Source organism: Acyrthosiphon pisum, chromosome A1 (assembly GCF_005508785.2).
Source record: "Acyrthosiphon pisum isolate AL4f chromosome A1, pea_aphid_22Mar2018_4r6ur, whole genome shotgun sequence".
NCBI lineage: Eukaryota > Metazoa > Arthropoda > Insecta > Hemiptera > Aphididae > Acyrthosiphon > Acyrthosiphon pisum.
In genome coordinates, this window is record NC_042494.1 from 30482240 (window position 1) to 30509846 (window position 27607).

At 28.0% G+C, this 27607-nt stretch overlaps 1 protein-coding gene and 1 long non-coding RNA gene across 5 annotated transcripts; one reads left to right on the top strand and one right to left on the bottom strand.

Annotated features, from left to right (window-relative positions):
• On the top strand, positions 1 to 27548 carry LOC100163163 (rho GTPase-activating protein 26). Of its 4 annotated transcripts, XM_008188233.3 has the most exons (23): positions 2 to 160; positions 247 to 426; positions 7975 to 8132; positions 9478 to 9549; positions 20210 to 20311; positions 20400 to 20510; positions 21094 to 21198; positions 21291 to 21365; positions 21446 to 21515; positions 21580 to 21642; positions 21719 to 21819; positions 21901 to 21995; positions 22071 to 22152; positions 22217 to 22325; positions 22395 to 22631; positions 22716 to 22821; positions 22887 to 23046; positions 23106 to 23219; positions 23283 to 23396; positions 23649 to 23938; positions 25358 to 25420; positions 27092 to 27171; positions 27278 to 27548. In XM_008188233.3, the coding sequence occupies exons 2-23, from the start codon at positions 267 to 269 to the stop codon at positions 27367 to 27369; spliced, it is 2559 nt and encodes an 852-aa protein (XP_008186455.1). In that variant the 5' UTR covers positions 2 to 160; positions 247 to 266; the 3' UTR covers positions 27370 to 27548. The 4 variants fall into 4 exon arrangements, with proteins under 4 accessions (XP_016662712.1, XP_008186455.1, XP_001948845.2 ...); XM_016807223.2 differs by lacking the exon at positions 21291 to 21365 and having other exon boundaries at positions 1 to 160; XM_001948810.5 differs by lacking the exon at positions 25358 to 25420.
• LOC115033696 lies at positions 13083 to 19325 on the bottom strand. Its single transcript, XR_003838999.1, has 3 exons — positions 19075 to 19325; positions 17049 to 17052; positions 13083 to 13105 (listed from the first exon to the last, which is right to left on the bottom strand). It is a non-coding gene; the product is annotated as an uncharacterized LOC115033696 (long non-coding RNA).
• Positions 27549 to 27607: the final 59 nt, after the last annotated feature.

Sequence of the window (27607 nt, forward strand, 5' to 3'; positions counted from 1 at the left end):
GTTTTTAATTCCTATTTGGACACGATAACGCCAAGAAGTTGTTTGCTTTGCAAGTTTCGTAAAAATATTTTTTCGTTTGTATTTAAAAAAAAATTGAATACATTTCGTGTTTGAGTTCCTATTATTGTTTTTCTATTTTTTTTATACTATTTTACACCTGGTAAGTTGATAAATATAATTTAATAACTATTAACTTTGTTTATTTTCTATCCAAGCATATTAACTCAATTTGTTTTTTAATTTCAGGATGATTCTTATTGACAAAAATGGTGATTGGATTACAGCCTCTGGAATTTTCGGACTGTATCACAGACAGCCCATATTTTCGTCAAAAACTGCATGATCATGAAAGAGAATTGCAGAAAACCAATCAACAAATCAAACGTTTAATAAAGGAACTAAAAGATTTGCTAAATGCTGCTAAAAGTGAGTTAATAAATTAATTGTTATAATAGTTATAAATTTAAACAAATTCATTATAAAACAATTAATTTTTTTATATCAAATAGGTACCTATTTTTTTTTCAAAAGTTACAGTGCCCAAAAATAAATATTAATTTTATTAAATAGGTAGTGATAGGTATGTTATTAAAATTATATAAATGTTGATTAGTGAGCATTTTGTCTTTGGTTTTAATGATTAATTCATAATAATGATACAGCTATACGTAACTACTTGTTATAGTAGCAATTGTTTGTAATTTAGGACAATTTAATATTTCTATAATTTATTTAATGATAATATATTATAACAAAAATATGAATAAAAAGTGAGTTATTATTGTTTAGCATATTGAAATGTTATTAGACAGAAAAATTCTTCTAATTGATAATACAATAGAGTATTTAACCCTGAGTCAAATTTGAAATTTAAGTAATAATATAAATTTAATTTCATATGTTTTATGGGTGTTATATATTGTGTCTGTGTGTAAAGTTTCTGGTTTAGAAACACGTTATTTTTTCCCATATTTTGCAACATATGTTTTAAGCTTACTATTATATGGCTATAAATTATAGAATATGTTTATATTCTCACGGATGCTGGTGCAACTGTCTAGGTATATTTTTATTTGAAGGACTGTTTGATGGTTACCAATATAATATTCATCAATTTTATAATTATTTTTGTGGTCTCAGCTCATTATACGGCCAAGAGTCATAACTACCGTATTTCTCTAACATAAGAGTTTATTGTGCATATTAATATCACCTAAAGGCTAAAATTTAACGTATTGGTTTCATATAATAAAATAAAACTGTATAAATATTAGGTACTTGTTTGAATTAAGATAATTTTATAATTTAAAATTATGATTCTAAAATTCAGAATAAATTTTCTATTAAATAATATATTACAAAGCATTTTAAGTTAAATTTGTTGTGCAATTCATAAAAATTTTATTCATTGCATAAACATGAAAATACTCAACAAAATGAATTCCCTTAAACATATTTTGTGTCATTCGGTGTTTCTGGAACACATTAAATAAAATCTAGGAAAACTAATATTATATATTATATAGAAATAACTAAATTTCTTACTAAGTAATTTAATAAATGCAAAAGCATTTAACTTTTATGAATCATATTATCTTTTTGCTCGGAAAAATGTATTCTTAACATTTGTGATTTTACATAAACTGTTTTGTTTACATTATATGATGTTTTTTAATTTTAACTTGAAAATTGTGCCAACATCGCCCATCGTATTGCTATATTATGTTTCAATCATGGGGTTCTGTGATTGACCATTATCTTATGACTATCATTTTCACTACAAAGGGACAGTTTTTAATTAAATATTATAAAAGTATTATTTATATTATTGTTTTTGAAGTAATTTCTATTTAAAATTCTATAGATTCTTAAATAGTAGTGCATTGTTTATACATACATTTATGTTTATATAATATTTCTGTATGACATTGTATATAAATTATAAATAATAAGCACATAGCCATACATTACTCATTTAAATAAAAGATTAAGATAACAATTTATGTGTTTAAACAATAAATTCAGTAAGTGTGCATAAATTATATTAGCCTTAAGGTAATATATTTTGTGTAACAACAATTGCTTCTTCACTTTATTTATGACTTAGAACAGTTTTTATTTTATTATCACTATAATTAATTATTCCAGAAACAGTAACTGTCATGTGCTAAAATGCATTATTAAAAAAAAAAAAATTAAGATCAATGTTTAAGAAATACATATAGAATTTTATTAGATTCCAGGCAGTTGATGATAATTCTATTTGGTTTCTTTGATGGACATAAAACCTATACTTAAGTCGAAAACCATAGAAGCTTTTAATACATTACCTTTACATACATTTTTTTATTTCCACATTCACCTTAAAAAGTTAATCATTATTACTAACCATTTTTATTTGAATCTATCATTAAATTAACAAGTTTGATAAGAAGCAATTCAAGTTACAATTCTTTAAAATTTAAATAATTGAACAGGTCACTTTTTAGAATATTCAAAACTATTATTTGGTCAATATTGTTTGTTAATTAAAAACTACTTGTAAAGTGTAGTTAACATTTTAAATATTTTAATTACTTTTTGGAGGAAAATAATTATATAACAGCTGTAATAAATTAAAAATGTTTGATTAGCTTTTTGGTAAATTTCAGATTTGTCGGGTTTTCAGCACATTTTCAAAAAAAATTTTAAATTTGACTTTAGATCAACAAACTTCACTATAATATTTCTAAATATAATGCTAAATTATTAATTTAACATGCAATTTTGTTTCTTATTTAAATTATATAAAAAATATACTGAATGTAATAATAATTGGGAGTATTATTGTAGGTATTACATACCTATGTTACTAATTTCTGTTAGGTATACTATTATGATTATAATATATTTAATTTTACATCCACGCAATTTAAATTACCTTTTCTGAAATTATTATATTATATACATGTTTTATTGTTAAATATGTTTAAGCATATTGTTTTATACTTTTGGCACAAAATAAGTACCTATATAGTTTTTAATAGTTATACACATATTGTTATTTTGCCAACTAGGTACGCTAAGGCACTTTGTTGCCTGTAGTTGGCATGGAACCTCATAATAACTGTGAAAAAGAATGCTATCATCACGTACCTAGTCTACTCATTTAAAATGCATAATCAAGTATCTAGTGTCTCCGCGATTCCGTATTCGTCATTTTAACAATCTAAATTCAATTCTTCTTATGTTAATAAATTACATTATGCACGTCACGGGCTATTTATTTTACTGTGTCATTTAAAGATCGCCTTAGATTTGTTACTTATCGTAAAACTTTGTTAGTGAATCGCACTGCCTGTTTCTTCGAGTACACCTAAATTTTTTTAAAGAGTATTTTTGTTGAATAATATTGTCTACGCTTAAAGATACTTAAATAGACGTTGTCACTTTTGTGTTGTCTAACATCGTGTTTCTGTACTGTGAACTAACACTAGTACACTAAAAAAATGCGTAATAAGAATATCAGCAATTCAATATTTTAAAATCTGATTTTGTAAAAACAATAAATAATTTATTGTTATTTTAATTTTTAACCCTGAATTGTAGTACTACTAAATTTTAGTTAATTGTATTATATATTCACATGGAATATCGTCTCAAATTGCACTTAATTAATTTATAAGAATCGCAGATCTATAGTTAGGTAAGCACATTTAAACTTATTGCGCACGCGACACGCGTGATAATTGACTGTCCGTAGACAGAATAATGATAGTCGTTCATATTTTAATACCGACTATGTTTTTCAAAACGTATGCTATCGATGTTAATTCATTTTAGAACTATATACTTCTAGATAGCCCAACTTACAATTATTGTATATTTTATGCATGATTCAATACGTAATTTTGACTGAAAACAATTATGATTTATTAGTCAGATATGAACATATATATATATAATGTAAAATTAACACTGAATTTATAATTATACAAAATAAACAACGTGAATTTAAAAAAAATGGCGTACAAGGCATGTGTTTGTACATCGGTGTTATTGAAAGTAGATTATATAGATTATTTTTGTGATGTCATTTAAAATTTCTTTTTGTTATTGATAATTTTCATAAATTATTTTTTTCGATATTCATTAGTTTTGCAGGTATTTGCATAAAGTCATCTCCTCAGTGACGTTGCAAGTATGCTATTAGACAATATACGCTTGGTTGGTTAACCGTTGTTGAGCACTAAGCATAAGCATAAACATACAGGGGGTACTTGGCTCAAATTGTTGGGGAGCCGAGGCAAAATTAATCGCAATTTACTGAACTATTTAAAATAATAAGTTTGCCCTCTCAATAATTGTCTGGGGGGCAACTGCCCCCTTGTGACCCCCCCCCCCCCCCAAATGCTGCCAGTGCACCAATTACGGTAATTTTCCGTTATTTTTTTCAGTATTTATTAACTATATAAGAAGGTATAGTTACCTATTAATCAATTGTAAAAGTTATTTGTGTAATTACTTATACCTACTTATCTATATTTTCTACAAAAAAGTTAATTTTATTTGTTCAGAATTTTGTACCGTTTTGTAAACAGTTGCCATTTTTAAATATATAAACAATATATAAATTTATTTGAATAGATGGTAGCTAATGTAATATTTGTGTTCCATCCAGAATATACCAATTAGTTCCCGATCCCGGATTACAAAAGTATCCATTTCCGAAGACCTAATTGACTTCTAGATTTGAAATGGCATTTGTATTTTACTTCTAAATGTAATATGTATACAGACTATATTTAAGGACTGCCTATACATTAAGTAGGTAGGTATGTTTAAAAGTGTTCATACATTTTTATTCTATTGGTAATATTTTTATAATTGTGATTATTTATATACTCGTAAATAATAGATATTAGAAAATATTATTAGGCAACTTGAACTCTAATTTACAACTGTTTGAAATTTGCAATTTTCCTAGTGGTAAACTAGGAACCTATATATTAGCTACGCAAGTATGCTGTGTGCTGCAAAAATATCGGGATACAATATTATAGTATACTTGGATGTCAATATTAGATTCTGAGTGGAACGATGAATGTATTGATTTTACAATGTGTGTTTTATTTTTATTTTTTTCTTATTTTTTTTTTTTTTTTGTGTCTGTCATCACCTTTTAGGACAGTAAAATAGCTTGGATTTTCTTCAACAGTATCTTTTATGATAGGAAAGTGAATCTAGTTGGTACTTTGGGGGGTCGAAAGTAAAATTTTTCCAATAGTTTTCAAAAGCGCCGTGAAAAACAAAAGAAAAATTAAGGAAAAACGTGAATTTTTATGAAAAAGCTGTTTTCGAGAAAATCGATTTTGGTTTTTGGTGTAACTTTAAAACAAATGACCGTAAATACATGAAATTTTCATTGGTTGTTTATATTTCCTTATAGGTTAATCTACCTTTATTAACAAAAAAAATGTCTATAAGAAACTCAAATTAAATTTTTCTGAGCGTTTGAAATCCATATTTTTACAACATTTGATATTCACTCGATTTCTTACGTAACGATTTTCTTATTTTGTTGTAATTAAAAAACGAATGACTGTAGAAACTTGAAAATTTCACTGAAGTTTCTATTAGCATTTTATATATACGATAAAATTTTGAAACTTATAATAAGTTTTAATAAAACTAATAATTTGACTCTTTTTGAGCTGTTTACGGACATTGTAAGTTTTCAATTTTTTTAGTTTTTTTTTCTATAAATATCAATAAAGTTTTATCTATTGGGCCAAAAAGTGTAAAAAATTAATACAAAGCTCCTGATACATTGTTACAATAGCAGTTGAAAAATATTAAAAATACATAGGCACAATTTTTTTTTATAAGCATTTAAAGATCGAATTTTGACAAAATGTATCAAATTTAAAATTGAATAATTATTTTGTAGTTAAAAATTTATAAAATGTTTAACTTTTATATCTAAGGATTAAAAATTTAAAAGAAGATTCCACTTAAATAGTTGATTCTGTTACCAAAAAATCTAAAAAATACATTTACACAGTTTATTTTTATAGTCATTTTAAGTTCAAATTTGGATGAAATTACATATTAAAAACCTAGAATAATTATTTTAGTTATTTTGTTATGATTGTATAATATTATTCGTGGGTATACTTGAAACTTCTAAAGTATACTATCATATGTCTATGATGTGTATCACGGTTTGTTGTTGATGTATAGCGTGTTTTAAGTACCTAATAGATATTGTTATATGATTATAATATTACCTATTATAGGTAATTTTTTTTTAATACCATAGACTATAATATAATATTATGTCTTGTACCTAGACTATCATATTCATACCGTCTCCGGTCAGAATCGTTTTTCTTATACAATGATATTATATCATTGAATTCAAATTTAATACCATCCATTATACAGTGACCCACTTGTAATCTACTGTACAGCAGAGTGACATCCACTTACCCACCTTTTTTAGGTATGATCACCAATTGGGACACACCCATTCTATCACATATATTATTTGGGTGAACTGCATCCCTAGAGGACTAGAAGAGGGATAGATTTATTGCACTGACAAATTTAAAGATGATATTTTTGTTAAGTCATAGCATGTCTATTGCGCTCTGCATTAAAACGAAACTTATAAAACGGTACTTATACTGAAAATATTTTATATATTTTTTTTTTTTATTATTATCATTCTATAAATATTTTACATAATTCAATCTCAAAACATCAATATGTAAGTTAATATCAAATATCTATAGTTTTTAAAACTTAAATTTGTATTTTGTAATTAAAAATAACGTAATAAGAGATAGCAGGTTTCAATATAATATTATAGGACCGTACGTCCATACATATATTTGTATCATTCATATATTATAGGTAGGTAGTATATATGTTTATTATATAAAATATAAATCTGTATAAGTAATTTCGGTTGCATATAGACATTTAAAAAAATGTTAATCCCGATATTAATATACAGATAATTATTTATTATTTTATTGTATCTTATATAATTATTAATTATACACAGCTATTGCGGCTATTACGTTATAACCTCAGACATTTCACCGATGAGCTTGCAATTGTAAATGTGTGATGATAATATATGATCGTAATAATTTATCATTCATAAGAAGACTTAAAAGTTAAAACTATCATTGGTTACTTTTCTTTTAAGTACCTATTGGTAAACTTGTATTTATGAATTGGGGTACGGTGCGGCGCTTGAGCATGTAAAATATATAAGAAGTCGCTCAAACATTATTGAAACTACTCGTTTTTATATGGCTTCTCTATATCTAATTACATGTTATTCGTGCGTTTTAGAGAATTACTCATCACAAAAAAATGTGACGTATTGGCTTTGTATATTATGTAAAAAAATAAATGTAGGTATTATTGGTGACTGTCATAATAGTCGTACCTAAGTCATAACTCATAAATAAATGTTTTACATTTATATAGTTATAATACGAGATTTTTTTTGTCGTACAATAATATTAAAATAAGTACGCGCATTATCGTATACACTATACAGGGTATAACCCGGTGATCTGACATTCTGACACATTCAATGTAAAATTGTCATGATATAACTGATACGTATCAGGTATTATTTATTATGAAAAAATATTGGAAATTAGTTATTTTTTGTTATACGTCATATTTACACATACTCATTACATTGAATATAGGTATCTGGTATAAATATATATATATATATATTATATATTATACAGATAAATGTATAATTGGTAATACATTTTATGCGTAACTAACCTGTGGCGATGTCAACTGCTAAAATCATATATATTAATTTTTAATGACGAGTTAGGTATCGCAAATTTTTACCGCACCAAAATTGTATAGTAATAATAATAATATATATACGTATATATTATATTATGTTATACAATAATAATAATAATCTTATTTTTTATGAATTTTTTTAAGATCTATCTCGAGCCCAGCGCATGGTTTCCAGTTCTCTGCAGCAATTCGATTTCGAATGCATTGGTACAACGCAGACGGACGACGAGCTGGTGATCACTCGATCGTTGGCTGAATTTGGTCGCCTAATCTCGTCCATTGAAGACGAAAGAGATAGAATGGTCAGTTTATACATTATGTTTGCAGTAGGTATATTATATATATCGACGGACGCATTGATGTTTATTATTGTGTGTATGTAAAACACCGTATCCGAGAAGACGTATACTATGCATAGGTAGATACACATATTTCTCTGCAGGTTGTATACCGCGCGTGTGCCCGGTAGGCCCAGTTACTAACCTTGTGTGTCAGTGAAAGTGTGACGAGGAGCATGACAAATCGCAGTCCAATAGAGTTTAACGCACGCTGTATACAATATAATATTGCGTTCTATCGGTTTATTTTTGAGAAAAAAATAAATGTATATATACATACCTCCAATACTAGTAATATTATGACGTATTTTAGTTTATTCATTGGACATTATATGTACGCAGTACAATGCACCTACGTAAAATAATCCACACATTTTATTTTACAGTTGAATTTTAAAAGTTATGTGACTAGGTACTTTATATAAAATTGTAGTTTTTATTTCAACTTACTCGACCCTTAAAATTGCTAACATCTTATACTCATAGACACAATTTAATCGTGTACCTAGTTTCTTTAAGTTTTGGGAAAATGCTATTTTTTTTAATCTACGAAATCGAAAAACTTCATTTGCATGCACCCGCTTTACAATTCTTTTCGTCTAAAATGTTTTCTCTTTGTTGATAATTTCTATAATATAATATATCATTGCGTATTCGTAAAAATAATTTATCATGAGAGCACTTTTTATAAATAAAATATTAGAAAGATTTATATAATTAAAAAGTAATATATTTTAACGGGTTATGACGTAACTTTCCCTCATAAAAATTATACTATCTATTTGGTATTATATTTTATTTAATTCTTTTATTCAGTAGTTTATTTGATTAACATTATTATGAATAGATAATTATATAGTCATTCTGTCCAACTGCGTATAAATAAATATATATAATATTAATATTTAATAATTGTATTAAAAGGTTAAGCTATTCGTTTATTATTATTTTAAACTAAATAGAGTTATATAAGAAACCGTTAAACCGTTACTGTAGGTACACAATATATACAATATTATATATTACTTTGTACTAATCTATGTTCTGATACAGTTAACTTAGGTAAATATATATCTAGAAATATTAATCATAAGTAATTAGTTATTACGTATGGAAATTCGCTAATTATTAATTACTATAATACTCTTTCCAAAAAATAGATATATAAATTTTGTTTATTATTCCTAAGTTCTAATGTTTATTAGCAATTACTGTAGCTCATTTACGATTAATGATTTATAGGTTCTCTTCAAAATACGTGTGATTATTAATTACATATTTAAACCTACTTTATTTTTTATCTTTACAGTTAGCCAGAGCTTACGACCAATTCATAATCCCTTTGGAAAACTTCAGAAAAGAACACATTGGTGGCGTAAAGGTAAAACAAAAATGAATATCGATCATAATAATACTTTTTATGGGGTTATTGTATTAAGACGGATTACGATTTACCTTATTGAAAACACGAATGCATATATTAATATTAAAAGAGTTCATCAAATACGACACAATTGTATACTTAGTAGGATTCAACGTTGTCAAAATTCGAATTATATAGTTTAAAAAGTAATCACTAAATCATTTTCATCATCTGAAAAATAAAAAAGATGGATACCGTTCTGCGCCTCTCTAGTACAGGTTTCAATAGAGGGTCATTGTAATAATGGATGGTCCTAAATTTGGGTTCAATGATACAATATCATTGTATACGAAAAACGATTCTGAGCGGAAATAGTCTGTCCGTCAGACTATATAACTACGATCCTTATTTTTCCTTTAAATATCTAATTTCGTCCAAATTTCAGATATCAGAACTATAAAAAAAAAAAAACTACGTCGCACAGTAAATTATCTCTGCTTTATAGTGTGAAAATGTGGTTGCTTAGCTTAGACTACAGACTGAGTGGTTTGTACCCGCGCAAAACAGATTTTGAAAGTTTTACATTTTTGTAAGACGGAAACAACATATTATGCTGGCGTAGTCCTCTTAAAATAGAAATAAAAAAAACTATGTTTATATATTTTCAGATTTTTTGGTTACAGAATTAACTACTTACGTAGAACTTTGTTTTAGATTTTTAGTCCTTAGCTATACATTTTATAAATTCTTAACTACAAAATAATTTGTAAATATTCAATTTGATACATTTTGTCAAAATTTTAACTTTAAATAATTTTGTAAAAAAAATCATTCATAGGTATGTATTTTAAATATTTTCTAACATATATCAGGAGCCTTGTGTTAAATTTTAATCTTTTTTGTTCAGCGAATACTATTCATTTACATACCTATGTAATTATGACATTTAAAAAAAAAACTAAAAAAAATTGAAAATGGTCTGTAATAAACTCTAAACGAGTTAAAATATTTAAAAAATTTTATCAAATATAAAAAATAAAAAAATAAAAATATGGTGTAAATTTCAAGTATCTGCAGTGATTACAACAAAATAAGAAAATCTCTGAGTAGACATTTTTTTTTTTGATATTGGTAGACCAACATGAATAATTTTGAATAAAATTTGTAAATCTTGGATTTAAAAAGAAATTTTTTATGAATTTTTAACTCAAAATAATTGGCGCATATTATTCGTGATTTTTACGTATTTTTTCAAAATTTGAACTTTAAATGATTATAAAAAATTATAAATAATAATATTTATATCCTAAGTTTTGAAAATGAAATACATAATTCCGCATAAGGTTGTCTACCATTATCAAAAAAAATGTCTACCTGAAAGTTAAATTAAATTTGCATGAACGTATGAAGTTCAAATGTTTAGATTGGATATTCACTCGATTTCTCATGTAGCGATTTTCTTATTTTGCTATAATTCAAAAAGGAATAACTGTAGATACTTGAAATTTACACAATATGATTATTTTATCAATTCCTGTACTTGGTAAAATAAAAATTTATTTTGGTACATATTCTCATTTTTTTTTTTTAAAGCATTTCAAGTTCGAATTTTGAGAAGATTTATCAAATTTAAAAATGATTTTGCATTTAAAAATTTATAAAATGTTCAATTTTTATAGCTAAGGATTGAAATTTTAAAATAAGGTTCCACGTAAATAGGTAAATAAATTACTTTATTCACAATAATATCATCAAATATAGGTACTTAGTAACGTATCATAGGCTGACTGACCATCTTCTCTTAGAATCATTTTGCATATAAATTATGATATTATATCAATGAACCCAAATTTAGCACCGTCCATTACAGTGAACCACTTGTAACCTATTTTACAGCAGAGCACACTAACTTGCCCACCTTTTTTCTTAATTTTTTTTCTCAGCACTTATTAAAATTACTTTGAATTTTGACCTCCCAAATGCACCAACTAGATTCACTTTCCCACCGGAAAAAATACTGAAGTTTAAAATCGAATCATTATTTCAACTATACTTATCGTGTAGACAAACAGAAAAAAAACACACGTCATTGTATTATTGTAAAATCACGCTCAGAAATCGCTCCTCAGAATTTAAAATGGAAAATGAAATATTGCTGGATTGCTGTGTATATGGTTATAGCTGAACTTGTCATAAATAATTTAAAATAAAAATTGTTCTTAATGTACATAAGTAATCACAGATATGAATTCCTTAAAATATTGTTATGCTTTAACACATTTAAAATTAGATATAAATCCATTTTTTTAAGGATATGCATATACCTCTTGAGACGTTTTAGATTCTGAGTGAAACGATGAATGTATTGATTTTACAATGATGTGTGTGTTTTTTTTTATTTTTTTATTGTTGTGTCTGTCATCACCTTTTAAGACAGTAAAAATGCTTAGATATTCTTCAACATTATTTTTTCTGATAGGAAAGTGATTCTAGTTGGTACTTGGGGGGGGTTAAAAGCAAAAATGTCCTAATAGTTTTCAAAAGCGACATGAAAAACAAAAGAAAAATTAAGGAAAAACGGGAATTTTTACGCAAAATCTGTTTTCGAGAAAATCTATTTTGGTTTTTGGTGCAACTCTAAAACAAATGACCGTAGGTACATGAAATTTTGACTGAATGTTTATATTAGCATTTTCTATAAGCCATAACATTTTCCAAATATTTTGTCTTATTTTGAGCTCTTTGCGGACATTTGTAGTTTCCATTTTAGATTCTGAGTGAAACGATGAATGTATTGATTTTACAATGATGTGTGTTTTTTTTTTATTTTTATTTTTTTTTGTGTCTGTCATCACCTTTTAGGACAGTAAAAGTGCTTGGATTTTCTTCAACAGTACCTTTTCTGATAGGAAAGTGAATCTAGTTGGTACTTTGGGGGGTCGAAAGTAAATTTTTTCCAATAGTTTTCAAAAGCGCCGTGAAAAATAAAAGAAAAATTAAGGAAAAACGGGAATTTTTACTCAAAATCTGTTTTCGAGAAAATTGATTTTGGTTTTTGGTGTAACTTTAAAACGAATGACTGTAAATACATGAAATTTTCACTGGTTGTTTATATTTTTATTTTCTATACATGTTAAAATTTTCAAAATATTTTGATTTGTTTTGAGCTGCTTACGGACAATTTCAGTTTCCAATTTAATTAGTTTTTTTTTCTATGAATGTCAATAAAACTGTATTTGTTGAGTAAAAATACTTGAAAATTTAATACAAGGCTCCTACTATGTTGTTACAATGAGATTTGAAAAAACATTAAAAATCCTTAGTCACAGTTTTTTTTTTTATTAGCATTTAAAGTTCAAAAATTGACAAAATATGTAAAAATGACGAAAATTAGCAAATTATTTTGAGTTAATAATTCGTAAAAATTTTTCTTTTTAGAACTAAGATTTTAAAATGTTATACAAGATTCCTTATAGGTTAATCTACCTTTATCAAAAAAAAATTGTCTATAAGAAACTCAAATGAAATTTTTCTGAGCGTTTGAAGTCCATATTTTTACAACATTTGATATTCACTCGATTTCTTACGTAACGATTTTCTTATTTTTTTTTTTTTTTTTTTATTATTTTTATCCCGCGGCAACTTAGGCCATTGGGAGAAGGGAGGTACTGTCGGTTTAGAACGGTAGGGGTGTTACACGTGGGTGTATTTTGGCAGAATTTCGAATGGGGCACCCGTAGGTTTCTGCCATGCCCCGGAGTTGGGGATGGCGGCACTTGTTCTCCGGACACCGTGACTTGCCCGGAGAAAAATGCCGCCCGGTGGCCGAGAATCGAAACCGCGACCGGCAGCGCCGCTCGGCCACCTTGTCCCCCATTTTCTTATTTAATTATAATTAAAAACGAATGACTGTAGATACTTGAAAATTTCACTGAATGTTTATATTAGCATTTTCTATACACGATAAATTTTTTAAAATAATTCCACTCTTTTTGAGCTGTTTACGGACATTGTCATTTTTCAATTTTTTTAATTTTTTTTCTATAAATATCAATACAATTTTATTTGTTTGGTAAAAATGTGTGAAAATTTAATGCAAGGCTCTTGATATATTGTTACAATAGCAATTGTAAAATATTAAAAATACATAGGCACACATTTTTTTTATAAGCATTTGAAGTTGAAATTTTGACAAAATTTATCAAATTTAAAATTGAATAATTATTTTGTAGTTAAAAATTTATAAATTTTTCAACTTTTATATCTAAGGATTGAAAATTTAAAACAAGATTTCGCGTAAATATTTAATTCTGTTACCAAAAATTCTAAGAAATACATAGGTACGCACAGTTTATTTTTATAGTCATTTTAAGCTCAAATATGGACGAAATTACATATTAAAAAACCTGGAATAACTATTTTAGTTATTTTGTTGTGATTGTATAATATTACTTGTGGGTACTTGAAACTTCTAAAGTATACTATTATATATCTATGATAGTACCACGGTTTGTTGTTGATGTAATGATGTATAACACGTTACCTAATGGATATTGTGATATGATTAATTTGGAATTTATTGTTGATACCTATTATAGGTCAATTTTTTTTTTTAATACTATTGATAAGTATACCTATAATAGGTATGTCTAATACCTAGACTGACAAACCGTCTCCGCTCAGAGTCGTTTTTCTTATACAGTGATATTATATCATTGAATTCAAATTTAATACTATCCATTATACAGTGACCCACTTGTAACCTGCTGTTCAGCAGAGCGACATCCACTTACCCACCTTTTTTTTCTTTGTTTTAACTTTGTTTTTCATTAATATTGATATTATGATACGCCTGTGTTGATTAAATGATTAGCGAACACTTTAAAATTGATTTTTGTATATTTTATGATAACTTTTTGGATCGTCTGTTGTTATATACATTTATTTTGTCTATAGTTAGTTTTATAATATATTCAATTCTAAAATTCGTTTTGCAATATCACATAAAAATTAAATTTTTTTAACATAATACATGAAATCGTATTATGAAAAAGGTATTACCGACAATCGCTGTACGGCAAAACTAATTCGACCCTTTAATAATTTTCTTTTTTATAATACATTAGTGATTAGTGTGAATAAACAAGTCTAGTATTGAATTAAAATTATAATACTATGTTAGATATGTATCTAGAATTTATATAGGATCTATCTTAAAAATTTTATCGATCACACGAACCGCCATCGCACTCGTATTTCTACAATTACCGAATTATATACAAAAACATTAAAACATCTAAACGTATTATACATATATATTATAAACGCAGAACATTATAGTATATCGTGTGACTACGAAATATTCGCTTTACCGATATAACTACAGGTTGGCTTAAATAAGGTATATATAGATTACCCGTCTAATAAAATATAACTAATGGCTAATTAAAATGCGTACATGAGTAAACGATATTATAATTTAAGATTATGATCCTTTTATTATTCAATGTACCAAAATTCATTATCAAGTGCATGTAATAATACAATATCAACCTATAATAATGATTGACGGTCGTCGATTCACGAATTAAAACTGTACTTAAATGTGCGTGTCGCAAAACCGTAATATTTGTGATAAATAACAATTGCAATTGTTCGATAATTCGGTCTCGGGGGAGGATGTACGTGCAGCGACAAAATAAATGTTCTATGGACAAAAAAATACCATGTTCATCATACCTTAGAACAATAATATTATTGTAATATATCTTTTCGTTATAACCAGTGGTGGATCTAGAATATTTATTGGGGGCCCATTATCTTTTTCCAAGTTTTACGAGACAAATATTTAAAAATGGCCCAATTTATTAACCCAGTTTCTAGGCCGATGGTGGTGGGGCTGGCTGGCACGTCTGACCCTCCCTTAAATTCGCAACTGGTTATAACTTATATAGGTATTACATGACAAAATAAATATGTGTGAATGTGTGATCACAACCAAGTTAATTTCGCTCAGTCGCGCACATAAAAGGCAGGGGTGAGAGAACGTGTCTGTTGATCGGACTAGGTATATTTTTTTACCAAAACTTTTTTTAATCTTTATTTTTACTACCAAATTGGTTCAATACATCTAATCTAGTACACTTATTTGGACACACGGTTGGTGGACACTCTCCAATAACCGAAAACAGTATGTTTCTGTTGTAGAATAAATTAATTGACATGCCTTTCGCCTTTGTCATTACTATACTCATACATTTAATCAGACAGGCTTTGAACATTTTACTGTATTTTCGTATGTATATACGGATGATATATAGGAGTTTCGATAGTTACGCTTTTACACTTTTACGATACCAACATTTCCAAAATTCCGAGGAAACAAAGTATCAACCGTGGGCTATTTATTGCCTAGCAAAAATTTCCTTAACTTTGTAACCTATGCGAATTTAGCATCGGTCGAAACACGAGATAAAGATCATTTTTACCAGATACAATTCCTAGGAAATCTATATGTACCACATCCAGCACTCTCTGGCCACTTAATTAACTTGGCCAGAGAAAGATTTTGCCTTACTAAAAATGTTCCTAACCTAACAAAGTTTACACCGTTTTACATATTCTACGATTTCTTTAATCGAGTTGAGCCACCGAAAAATAATTAGCTCTCACCAAGTTTTACATCTTACTATCACCCTGCATGTGCGCATCATATAAGTTCTTTAATAATCTATCCTGTTACAATGTTGGTATGACTAATCTATATACTCTTATTCAAATTCTTTTTTCAATATATAAATCATCCTTTCCTTAACAAAAAGTCTCATTTTATCCAAAACTTCCCTAGAAACAAATTTATTTTTTACAATCGTCAAAGTGCATTACCTCTCCACAAACTTAAATTGTTCCTGTCCCAGATCTTAATATTTTATTTTCAATATAAGTCTAGAACTCTACAATATCTATCAGCTGCTCCATTGGCAATTCCTAATATATATTTAATCAAAACCAGATAAAAAACATAGCCCAACGTTGTTGCTTTCCCGCAGCCATAATAGGAATACATTTTATTTCTCTGAAAATTGTGAATAATAGCTGATGATAGTCAACTGACATTTCTTTCCAGATAAGTATAGATTTAATTTTCTAACAGCCAAAAAAATGGTAACGTAATTTTAATAATAAGAGAGTAGGTACCATCGTTCAGTTGCACTTAATACAAGTTACTGGTTTTTCTACACCATCTGGTAAAGTACATAGAAAATACCGCATCAATGCCTCTTTGGGATGCATTACAAGTTACAACGCAATACAAGTTTCAAAGAAGAACCATTAGGTACCTACGTGTTAATGCTTCAACAGAATTCATTATTTATTTTACTCAATAAAAAGGTCCATCATACATATTTTATTCGACCATACATTTGTACTTTTTTAATAGCTGGTAAATGAGTAGATTTGATAGATTTGTCAAAAGTCTACCGTATAGGTAACTGTCAATTATTTTCGTAAATTACCTTACTTAATATTCATATCATGATTCGTGGCCTAGGAGTATACTCGTAGAATCGTTTCAACTTTATAACTATAATTTATAATAGTCAATAGACCAACTTAATACTTCATATCAACGTTTGCAGATTCCATTGTTTCCGTGTTCCTTATCAACTGTATACCTACGTCTTCCCGGCCGCGAACGTTTAAATAATAGGTAGGTACCTATACACCGAGCACTTTTACCATTTTGACTCGTCACAAATGTACTATCATTTCATTATATTAATTACTAAATTAATAAACACAGCTTATATTATGTTAATAACTGAAGAAAATTTCTGTACACTTTGTTTGTAAAACATGGTAAGGCAGAATGTATAACAAATTATAAAAAAACTTGACCTAACAAAACATTATATGTTTAACTATACAGTTAAAAGTTTTGCTAACAATTGTTACATATACGCGACAAACCAAATAGAGGCATCGGAGTCTTCATTGCCTATTTTAGATGTATACTATGTATCTCGACTCGTATGAGGAAAGTACGTGCTTTGCTTATTATTTCCTCGTTGCCGTTATTATTGTTCCGCCGCACGTCGTGGTCATCGGCAGTCGGTTTCCTGTTGCCGTTAATCGCTGATGATACGGTTAATGCGAAATAATAATATACACGCTTGGGTTTGGGCGTTTGACTGATGACGATAATGTCATATAATGGGTATGCTATGCCACCATTTTGCGACTCATTTATGATAAAATAAAGGGGAAAAATTCATATTCACATAACATTATTAGTCGCAAAATGGCGGCGTAGCATACCTATTACCTAGTGCCCTAATGACGAAGGTTTAGGGATAGGATTAATTGAATCGGGACAATGTCGACGAAACCTATATTTAGTAGTTTTTTTTTTTATTCGGTTTATAGGTAGATTAACGGTCTGTCAAGTGATCGAACGACGCTTATGGAACTTCCATGTTCCAATTCACCCCAGAAATAGGTAGAGATAAATTAATACATATTATTATACATGGGTACATACTTACTATTATATTATGAGTGAATCAAATTACGTGTATTAAATAATAATGCATAGCGTTATCTATGTTTTTTCTGGAAAAAAATCAGACTTTCACGAAAATATGTTTTTCTATACACGAACTACGAAGTACATAAATGTATAATATAGACGTCTTGTGGCTGCATGGAGTGTCAGGAGATGTTGTATTTTGATTATGGCCGAGTTCATTTTTATAAATTCGGCATCACTGCTTGGGCCGACCATGACTGGATATACTAATAGCCATTGTTGGGTACTGGCATGTACTGGGTAGTAACTTAACGCAAATTACAAATTACTGTAAAGAAATTACTTTTGCAGTAACGTTGTAGAAATTTCATAATATTTATTTAAATTAAGACATTTGTAAAGAAATAACTTTTTAAAAGTAATTTCTATGGAGTAACGTGTTATTTTCCAAATTATTAAAATAAGTTATGAATGACAAAAACTAGGGGCTAGGATATTCGAGAATAATTAAAAATCAACAAAATGTATTTACAATTCCGAAAGTTTTTATTATAAATAATAACCAACAATATTATTAAAGATCTCAGAAATGAATACTTATACATTTTGTTCATGTATAACATTAAATCATTAACAATGTACTTACTACCAACTAATTATCCATTATGGACTGATTTTGTAATTATTTTTTAAAAAAGTAATGTTATTTGTAACTCCCCACTTTTTTAATGAAAAATTAAAGTAACATGGTAAAAATAATGTCGGGTAACGCAAATGTAATTCAAATAAAAATATTTAATCTTACGAGTAACTTAATTTTATTACTTTTCAAAAGTAATTATCCCAACACTGCTAATGACTTAAATTAGCTAGCTAACCCAGTTATTCTGATTAATAATAAAACATTTTCAACAAAAAAATATACTTTTTAGGGTTCCGGTACTCAAAAGAAAAAAACGGAACCCTTATAGGATCACTTTGTTGTCCGTCCGTCCGTCCGTCCGTCTGTCAACACCGTTTTTCTCAGGAACGCGTGGAGGTATCTAACTGAAATTTCTATATGATACTCAGGTCTACTGTCCCTGGAAGCTGTAGAAAAATCAACCTTCTAAGCCAACGCAATCAAAAGATACAGCCATTTAGGCCGCAAATTTTCGAAACTCGCACTGGAATCAAAACCTACAGGGTACTTCCCGTGAACTTAGAATATTGAAATTTCGTACGAAGTCACGTCTTATAGTACAGATATAGGAAAAATTACGAAAACCGTAAATTTTTAGTTTCATCATATAAAAATAAAATATTTTTGACAATTTTGAAAATTTCAAAGTTACTACTCCTTATCTCATGAACGCGTTGAGGTATTAAATTAAAATTCATATTAAATACTTAAGTCTATAATACCTTTAAACTGTAACAAAATCAAACTTTTATGTCAACGCAATCGAAAGAAATAATAACAATTTAAGCCGCATATTTTCAAACTCGCGACTACTTGCGAGGGAATCAAAACCTATAGGGTACTTCAAGTCGATTTAGAATCTCGAAATTCGGCATGAAGCAACTTTGATAAAAAAGCTTGCCCTTGTTATATTATAAAATAAATGATAGATGTTAATATAAAATGAAGGATTACTGGAACGATAAAGATACCTTTGTCATTAATTTATGATCCTCCAGCTTTCCATATTTTGATGTTATAAATTTCATTTTGCAATAAAAATACCATAACTATGACTCGATTGTCGTGATGGGTGAACTTTTACTTATATACCTACAGGTTTGTACGGAACCCTCGGTGCGCGAGTCCAACTCGCACTTGACCGGTTTTTTTTTGTTTTTCTAGTAACAAAAATCGTTCAATTTTATTTTTAAAATAGCAAAATATTATACAAGATCAACCAGCATCTTAATATTGTTATGTTAACATCAATATTTAAAAATTCTCTAAAAAAGATAGTTGATAGTTTGTCAAAATATTACATAGATTTAAAACTACAATTACAATGCATTTTCAGAATCTTATGGAAACGCTGTTCGTAGAAATTTCTTTAAATTTAATTTGTATATTTCAACTTAATTTATTTTAGAAGGAACTCAGAATTTGAATTTATATGTTATGTTATTATATGGTACCTTATATTCTAGGAAGGGAAGAAGAAATTTGAAAAACAAACTACTAAATTTTGTCAAAGCCAAGAACGTTATTTGAATCTATCAACTAAAAAACAAGATTCAGTACTTCAAGAGGTTTGTCTTTACTACCTATTACTTTATGTTGATAAAGATAAATTGCATTCCTTTGTTTACTGTTATAATAATAATTTTATATTTCTAGGCTGATGCAACATTAGAAATGGAACAACGGCATTTTTGTCAAGCTAGTCTTGAGTATGTGTTTTTATTACAAGAAGTTCAAGAAAGGAAGAAATTTGAATTTGTTGAAACCGTAAGTTATTTAATCTGTAGTATCTTAAGTTTGATATATCTAATTTCATTAAACTAACTAGTATGAAAAAAATAACAATATTTTGTATGTTAAATATTCTCCTCCTCCGTTCTAAGCTCTTAATTATAGAATATTTTGACTACTTCACTTTTTTATGTCCTTAGTAGTCAATAAAATATTTATATTGTATAAGTATACTTAAATATATGCTCATTATAATTTATAATATGGATAGTAATAATCTGATATATTTTCAGTAGTTTTACAATCCTATAAGATTCCAAGGACTGCTATATAGTATTTATATGAACCGATTTACTGTTAGCAAATAATTAGTGGTAAAAGACTGTTATATCCTCTTCCACTAGATTTTTAGTCACATTAGGAAAAAATATTTATTAAATTTGGACTCTCCTCCCACACAAAAAAAAATTGTTCCTTGTTATGTAGCGACATTTAATCATTATATTGGTTCATTTTCCAATGATTTAAAATAAACTTAATCTAATCAGTTGTATATAAAGAATAGCTTTCTACTGATTATTTTTATAAAGTTTTTAAGCGATAACATTTTTTTTTTTAGATGTTAGGTTTCATGTTTAGTTGGTTGACTTTTTATCATCAAGGACATGAAGTCAATGAAGATTTCAAACCGTATATGCGTGAATTGCAGTTTAGAATACAAAAAGTAAGTATTAAACAGCATTGAGTATGTTGTCGATGGACTTTTGACATAATATATAACATGATTGCTTGTGTGTATGTTTATGCTAATATTAGACTAGAGACAATTTTAACGAGACTCGTGACAAAACGGAATCTTTAATGAGAAAAATGCTGGAAATGAGACAGTCGGTAGGATATTTGTGTAGTTAATTGCACCATTATTTGTTTATTTTGGCATTAATATAGGCTTATTATTGTTTCCTCTTTAGAAATCTTTGGAAACTAACATCAATAATCAGAAAGTTACAAGAGAAGGATATCTATTTCTTCTAGAAAGAAGTATAATAATTTGTTTAGTTCAAAAATATTATTGCTCATATGTAAATATAATTTTTATTTTTAGAGCTTCCAGGGTTTAAAAATACTGGTCAAGCAACCAAATGGTTACAAAATAAATCATTAGGAGGTATACAACTTATTTAAATTGGGTTTATTTTTATAGATCATAGTTTTTATAGTTATAATTTTTTTCATGATTACAGATGCACTTAGTACAACTACATGGACTAAACACTATTGCATATATCGAAGAGAGACTAAAGAATTTGAAATGATAACTTTTAACCAAATGATTGGAAAATTTGTATGCTTTTTATGTTATTTAATATTTTCTATATAATATTTACTTAAAACATTATTATTATTTTATTAATTTGATTTTTAGAATACTTCTGAAAAAATGATAATTTCATCATGTATTCGCCGAATGTCTGATTCGATTGACAAACGATTTTGTTTCGATCTCACTAGTGATGATAGGTATAATTACTGATTTATTATTAAGATAACGGTTATATTATGTGCAAGTTAATATTTTTTTATTTTGTTTCTAAGGCCTGGAGTGATATATACATTTCAAGCATTGTCCGAAGAAGATCGTAAACTATGGATGGATGTTATGGATGGCAAAGAACCGGTAACTGAACATATTCAAATGTTGTGTGTTCGATTCTTAATATTGATTCTTTTTTATTGAACAGGAGTATGGTGTACCCTCTGTACCAGCATTAAGTAATGATAATAATATATTTTTGGATGATGCTGGTTTCAATTTTGTGAATAAGTGTATTCAAACGGTTGAACTGCGAGGTATTTATTAATATAATATTTTATTAACTAAACAAACAAATTTGCTTGATATTTTATTATTATTAACAGGTTTAGATGAACAAGGGTTATATCGTGTTGGAGGTGTAAGTTCTAAAATAACTAAACTGTTGGCGATGGGTTTGGATCGTCGAAAAACAACTAATGGGCTAAACTCGCTAAGCTTTCTCGACGACTGTATTGAATGGGAGACTAAAACTATTACTAGTGCTTTAAAGTTATATTTAAGAAATTTGCCAGAACCGTTAATGACATTTAAGCACCATAATGCTTTTATATCAGCTGCTAGTAAGACTTTATTCATCATTGACATTATAGTTTTGTTTTTCATAGCTAATCTTGTCTTTGTCTTATCTGTATAATCTATTTTAGAACAAGAAATAAGATTGAGACGTATAAACGATGTACACATTCTTTTACACAAAATTCCAAAACAAAATTTTAATATGTTGGAACTGTTAGTCAAACACTTATGCAAGTATGTGACAACCTATTTTTTTAAATATAGACTAAATACACTCACATTTAAATGTTGTTTTGTAGTGTTGTAACTCATAGTGAACAGAATCTCATGACAGTTAGTAATATAGCTGTATGTTTTGGGCCAACACTCATGAGACCTGAACGTGAAACAGTTGCAGCTATAATGGATATTAAATTTTGTAATGTAGTGGTTGAAATATTAATTGAGAATTATACAAAAGTAATGTTTAAGATAATATTAAACCATTTGAATTTTACTGAGAAAACAATTTTACTTAGGTTTTCAAAAGCGAACCAGATCTAGAAATAGAATATGAACCCACTCCAGGACCACAACAGCCTATCTCATCACAGAAAATGAAATATTCGCCAGTTATTCCAACAGTTACTCATGTAAGTCAATACAATTTAAGTTAAATCTCCTATCAACTAGTTTATAATCTATGTTTTGTTCAGGCAATCATAAAATCATATTACGATGGACCAATGTTAAGTACTAGTTTGCATAATGTAGGTGCAATACCTCCTACTATTCCGTCACATTCAATACCAATAGCAAATTCAAACAGGGTAAATTTAGCTTATTTTTATTAAATAATGATATCGAAAAAAAAATAGCATTTAACAACACATTCAGTAACGAAATAATACAAAAGTATAAATTATAATATTAATCTATTTAAATAATTTAATATTATTATATTGACTATAACACAGTAGTTTAATTAATAAATTAAAATCAAGTTTATAAAATATATATTTATACAAATTGTTTACATAACTAGTTTAAATAATTTTAAGGCTTACATTTTTTTTTTTTAGTTGAGTCTCACATCGTCTTCAAGTGCACTATCAGAATCCAATCTCCATAATCTGAATGCATACAGTAAACCCTCGACGCATACTGCAAGTCCAAATAAAAGTTATTACTACAATATGGACACCATACAGAATACAGCTAACACTAGTTCTAGTAGTTCAAACGAATCTGTTTGTTCAGTATTTTCTTCAGACATTCCACAAATGCAACCGTCCAGGGCACCGCAAAAAACTAAAAGAAGTATTAAAATGGGTGTGCATTATGCAACAAGTTACAGGCCTCAAGATACTGTGTAGGTGTTTTTAGGGAAACAACAGCTTGGATGCACGTATTTTGATCACAAATTAATATTACAGGGTAGTGGGTAAACTAACCAGAATAATATCTAAGTTTTTCAAAATAAAATGAAAATATCATTTGTTTTGTTTTAAATTAAATTTTTATTACATTAATCCATGCAGTTTTATTGACAAATTTTATTGAAATGATGAAATATAAAACAAATGTTATTTTTTATTTACAATTTAATATTTAATTTAGTCTAAACTAATTTCATTATCTCATCTGATATAATAAAATTGAGACAGTTATAAGAACAAGGGTTCAATTCCAACTCACTTTTATATAGAATACAAAGAAAACTTAAGAGATCTAGTTATACTGATCACACTTCTGGCTGGGGGTCCAACTCTAATTCTTATACACTTTTTTGCTGCACTTGTTACCTGTATGGTAACATCATTGTTTACTATGATCAACTCATAAATGATATATAATTATAACTATTACAAGAGTATGATATATCCACATGGGTTGTCTCTGTGTTACTCATCCAAAACATCAAATTGTATGTTAAAAGGATTTCAGCGCACCGTTTGTTTTCTCTCTAACCCACGTGCAACTTAGCAATTTTACGCTTAGCATAACTAACCTTGAGTTGTTACTTTTAATATTAATGAATTCACCTATTATGTGTCAAACCATATGTCATACAGTCAACCTGTGTCACATATTGGCTTTTTTAATATATTTTAATTTTTATAAAATTTATAAGCATTTTTAAATTGTAATAATTTACACACTCCCAACTTACATAACAATTAAAATATTATAAAAAAGGAAACATAGCGACGCAGATAATTTTCAATGGTATGTGTTAGTAATATGGAGACAACATACGGGGGGTATAACTCCCTCTTAACCTTAATCCAAACTACATATCCATGAACTTATGTTTTTTATCTACCGGAGAAATCATTTCATATCTCTCATTTTTTCTTTCATTTCTTATACTAATACCATTGATTATGGTGAGTCAACATTGTCCATTAAAAATAATTGTTGTTGGGTAAATATTAAGCGTATTCTTAAACTAGATGAGTTGGGCCCTTGTTTTTATAAGTGTCTCAATTATTATATGTATGCAATAATAAATAACAACGTATTTAAGCACTAACACCAGTGGCGTCATTTATACTACGCAAGGTATACTTGCAGATTTAAAATCCAGTATTATTGTGATGTGGCCTACTTCTTGAATTAGTTGGCATAAAAAATATATAACATTAGACAGAGTTTGTGGTCTGCATTAAAATATGTGTATTAAAAAGAATAATTTAAATGATGCCACTAACTAACACTTTATTTTAAGTCACTAATACAACAATTGCATTACTATGTATTTTTTATGATTTTATGGTGTTGGAATAAGTGGTTCGTACCTGGCGTCATTAGTTGGTTGTCGCATTAATCCTCCGTCACACTTAACATTAAGGTTAACACTATGTTTAATTAGTTTTTCTGTTTACATCCATTAACATCTTTGGTGGCTGTCAATTATACTCTACATATAAAATCAACTACTTAGCATTGTTTGGCAAAGGATTAAGGAAATTAATGTGTTTTATCATTTGTCAATTAAAACATATTATTAACTCAAACTTATTATGTTTTTGTGAGTGTCTGTCATTCGCCTCAGTCATAACAATAAATAAAGTAAAAATTAATGTTATAAACATTTCCACTATAAACGAGCTTCTTATACGCTACCACAGAATAAATAAAATTTATTTATTTATTCTGTGACGCTACTATCATGTTTTTCACATTAATAACCAAATCAAATTGTAAACTTAACTAACATACTAACCATATAATTAGAAATACACATTGAATTGCATAGTATGCTTTGGAAGTTTAAACTATAACCCACCATGCCCAACCCACAGCACATTTTAATGTATTTCCAACGTTAATCAATTAATTATATTATATTATTATGAGAAAAAAAAATGATGTATGAATATACAATTTAATCAACCTTAAAATGATTTAATAGTATATGAATGTACACGGTATTTCAAAAGTCTTCATCCGATTACAAACTAATATAGTTCAACGGTTAATCGCAGGTTAACGACCAATGTATTAATGGAAAGATTAGATAACCAAGTTTATTTTAAGTTATCTAGTTGATAAATTTGGCACCGTTATGGATAGTGAACTAGGAACCGTTGGTTTATTTTGTTATGACGACTCGCAACAGAAAGCGTTTTGCGTCCTACGTTCCAATATGTGCGAGTCGGTAATAACCGTTCAACGTGATTTTCGAAGAATTTACGGAACTGAAACTCCAACTGCTCAAAGCATTCGAGGTTCCAAGAAATTGGTTGTCTGTGGGCACAGAAACGCTCAGGTCGGCCTCGTACCTCTGACGAAAACGTCGAGCGTGTTCGACAAAGTTTCGTTCTGAGTCCACAAAAGTCTCTCGTCGTGCAGGCCTAGAGCTAGATCTCCCATATTTGACCCTTTGGGTTCGGGCTGGTGGGAGTCATATCGAACATTTGTAAACAAAGTAAATAAAACTTGACTATTTTAAGTATATATTTTACTTTATTTCACCCTTATATTTTTATAATAAATATAAATTTCTGAAATCGGATGAAGACTTTTGATATACTCTGTATTATCAATAATCATTATTATAATTGGATAGGGATAATACATTAATGATCCATACGGGTGATCAGACAATTAAACTCGGAGTGCCACTTCTTAATTGATCTGGATATTGATTAATTCATTTTACAAAATGAGGAATTTGAAATTTCACATTAATTTTAATGTTATTTTAAAAAAATGTATTTTTTTCCATTGTAATTATAAATAAAATGTATTATTATAAAAATATTGGTATATAGCCCAAGACGACTTATACTCACTTAATGTGGCCCAGCCTTCCAAAAGGTTGGACACCCCTGTTTTAAAAATATTTATAAAAATTTGACAAATGTTAACAACAGCTTTCTCCACCTTCAACTTATGCTTTTTTTATTTTTTGTAACAAGCTTACTAATATGCAATAATTTTTATACCACCAAAGTATCTACTTATTTTGTATTTCTAATTTGTACACTGCAATATTGTGCTCGTTTTATGTTTGTAGAAGAGTTCGTACTCTGTATGCATGTCTCGGAGAAAATGATGGTGAACTGTCATTTGAGCCAAACCAAATAATTACAAACGGTACTTCTAAATTTTTTTGTTTAAATTCTGTCATTTGTTGCATAATTTCAGTTAATTTTGCTCATTAGTATATTATGTATTATCAAATATCTCTATTTGTTTGCAGTGCGATCTTCATGTGAACCAGGCTGGCTAGAGGGTACGCTGAATGGCAAGACTGGCCTAGTACCAGAAAACTATGTTGAACTATTACCATGATAGTTTTAACTAGATAAAAACTTTTTCTTACTTACTAAGATAAGTGCTTTTTGTTTTTAATTTATATTTGTTATTGCTTTTTGTTATATAATTGGGCCTAAAGATCATTTGTTAATGCGCACACAAATAAAAGAAGCAGAGTTACCAAAGAACATTGCAATGCATACTAGTTTCCGTAAGCAGTATGCTAACTTCGATACATTCACATCACTGAAGTTTATGTGATCTCAATATTATC

Coding starts and splice junctions, on each gene's coding strand:
- LOC100163163 (XM_008188233.3), top strand. CDS start 267: ATGGTGATTGGATTACAGCCTCTGGAATTTTCGGACTGTATCACAGAC. Junction 9,550..20,209: donor AACACATTGGTGGCGTAAAG/GTAAAACAAAAA, acceptor CTTATATTCTAG/GAAGGGAAGAAGAAATTTGA. Junction 23,047..23,105: donor TAATTGAGAATTATACAAAA/GTAATGTTTAAG, acceptor AATTTTACTTAG/GTTTTCAAAAGCGAACCAGA.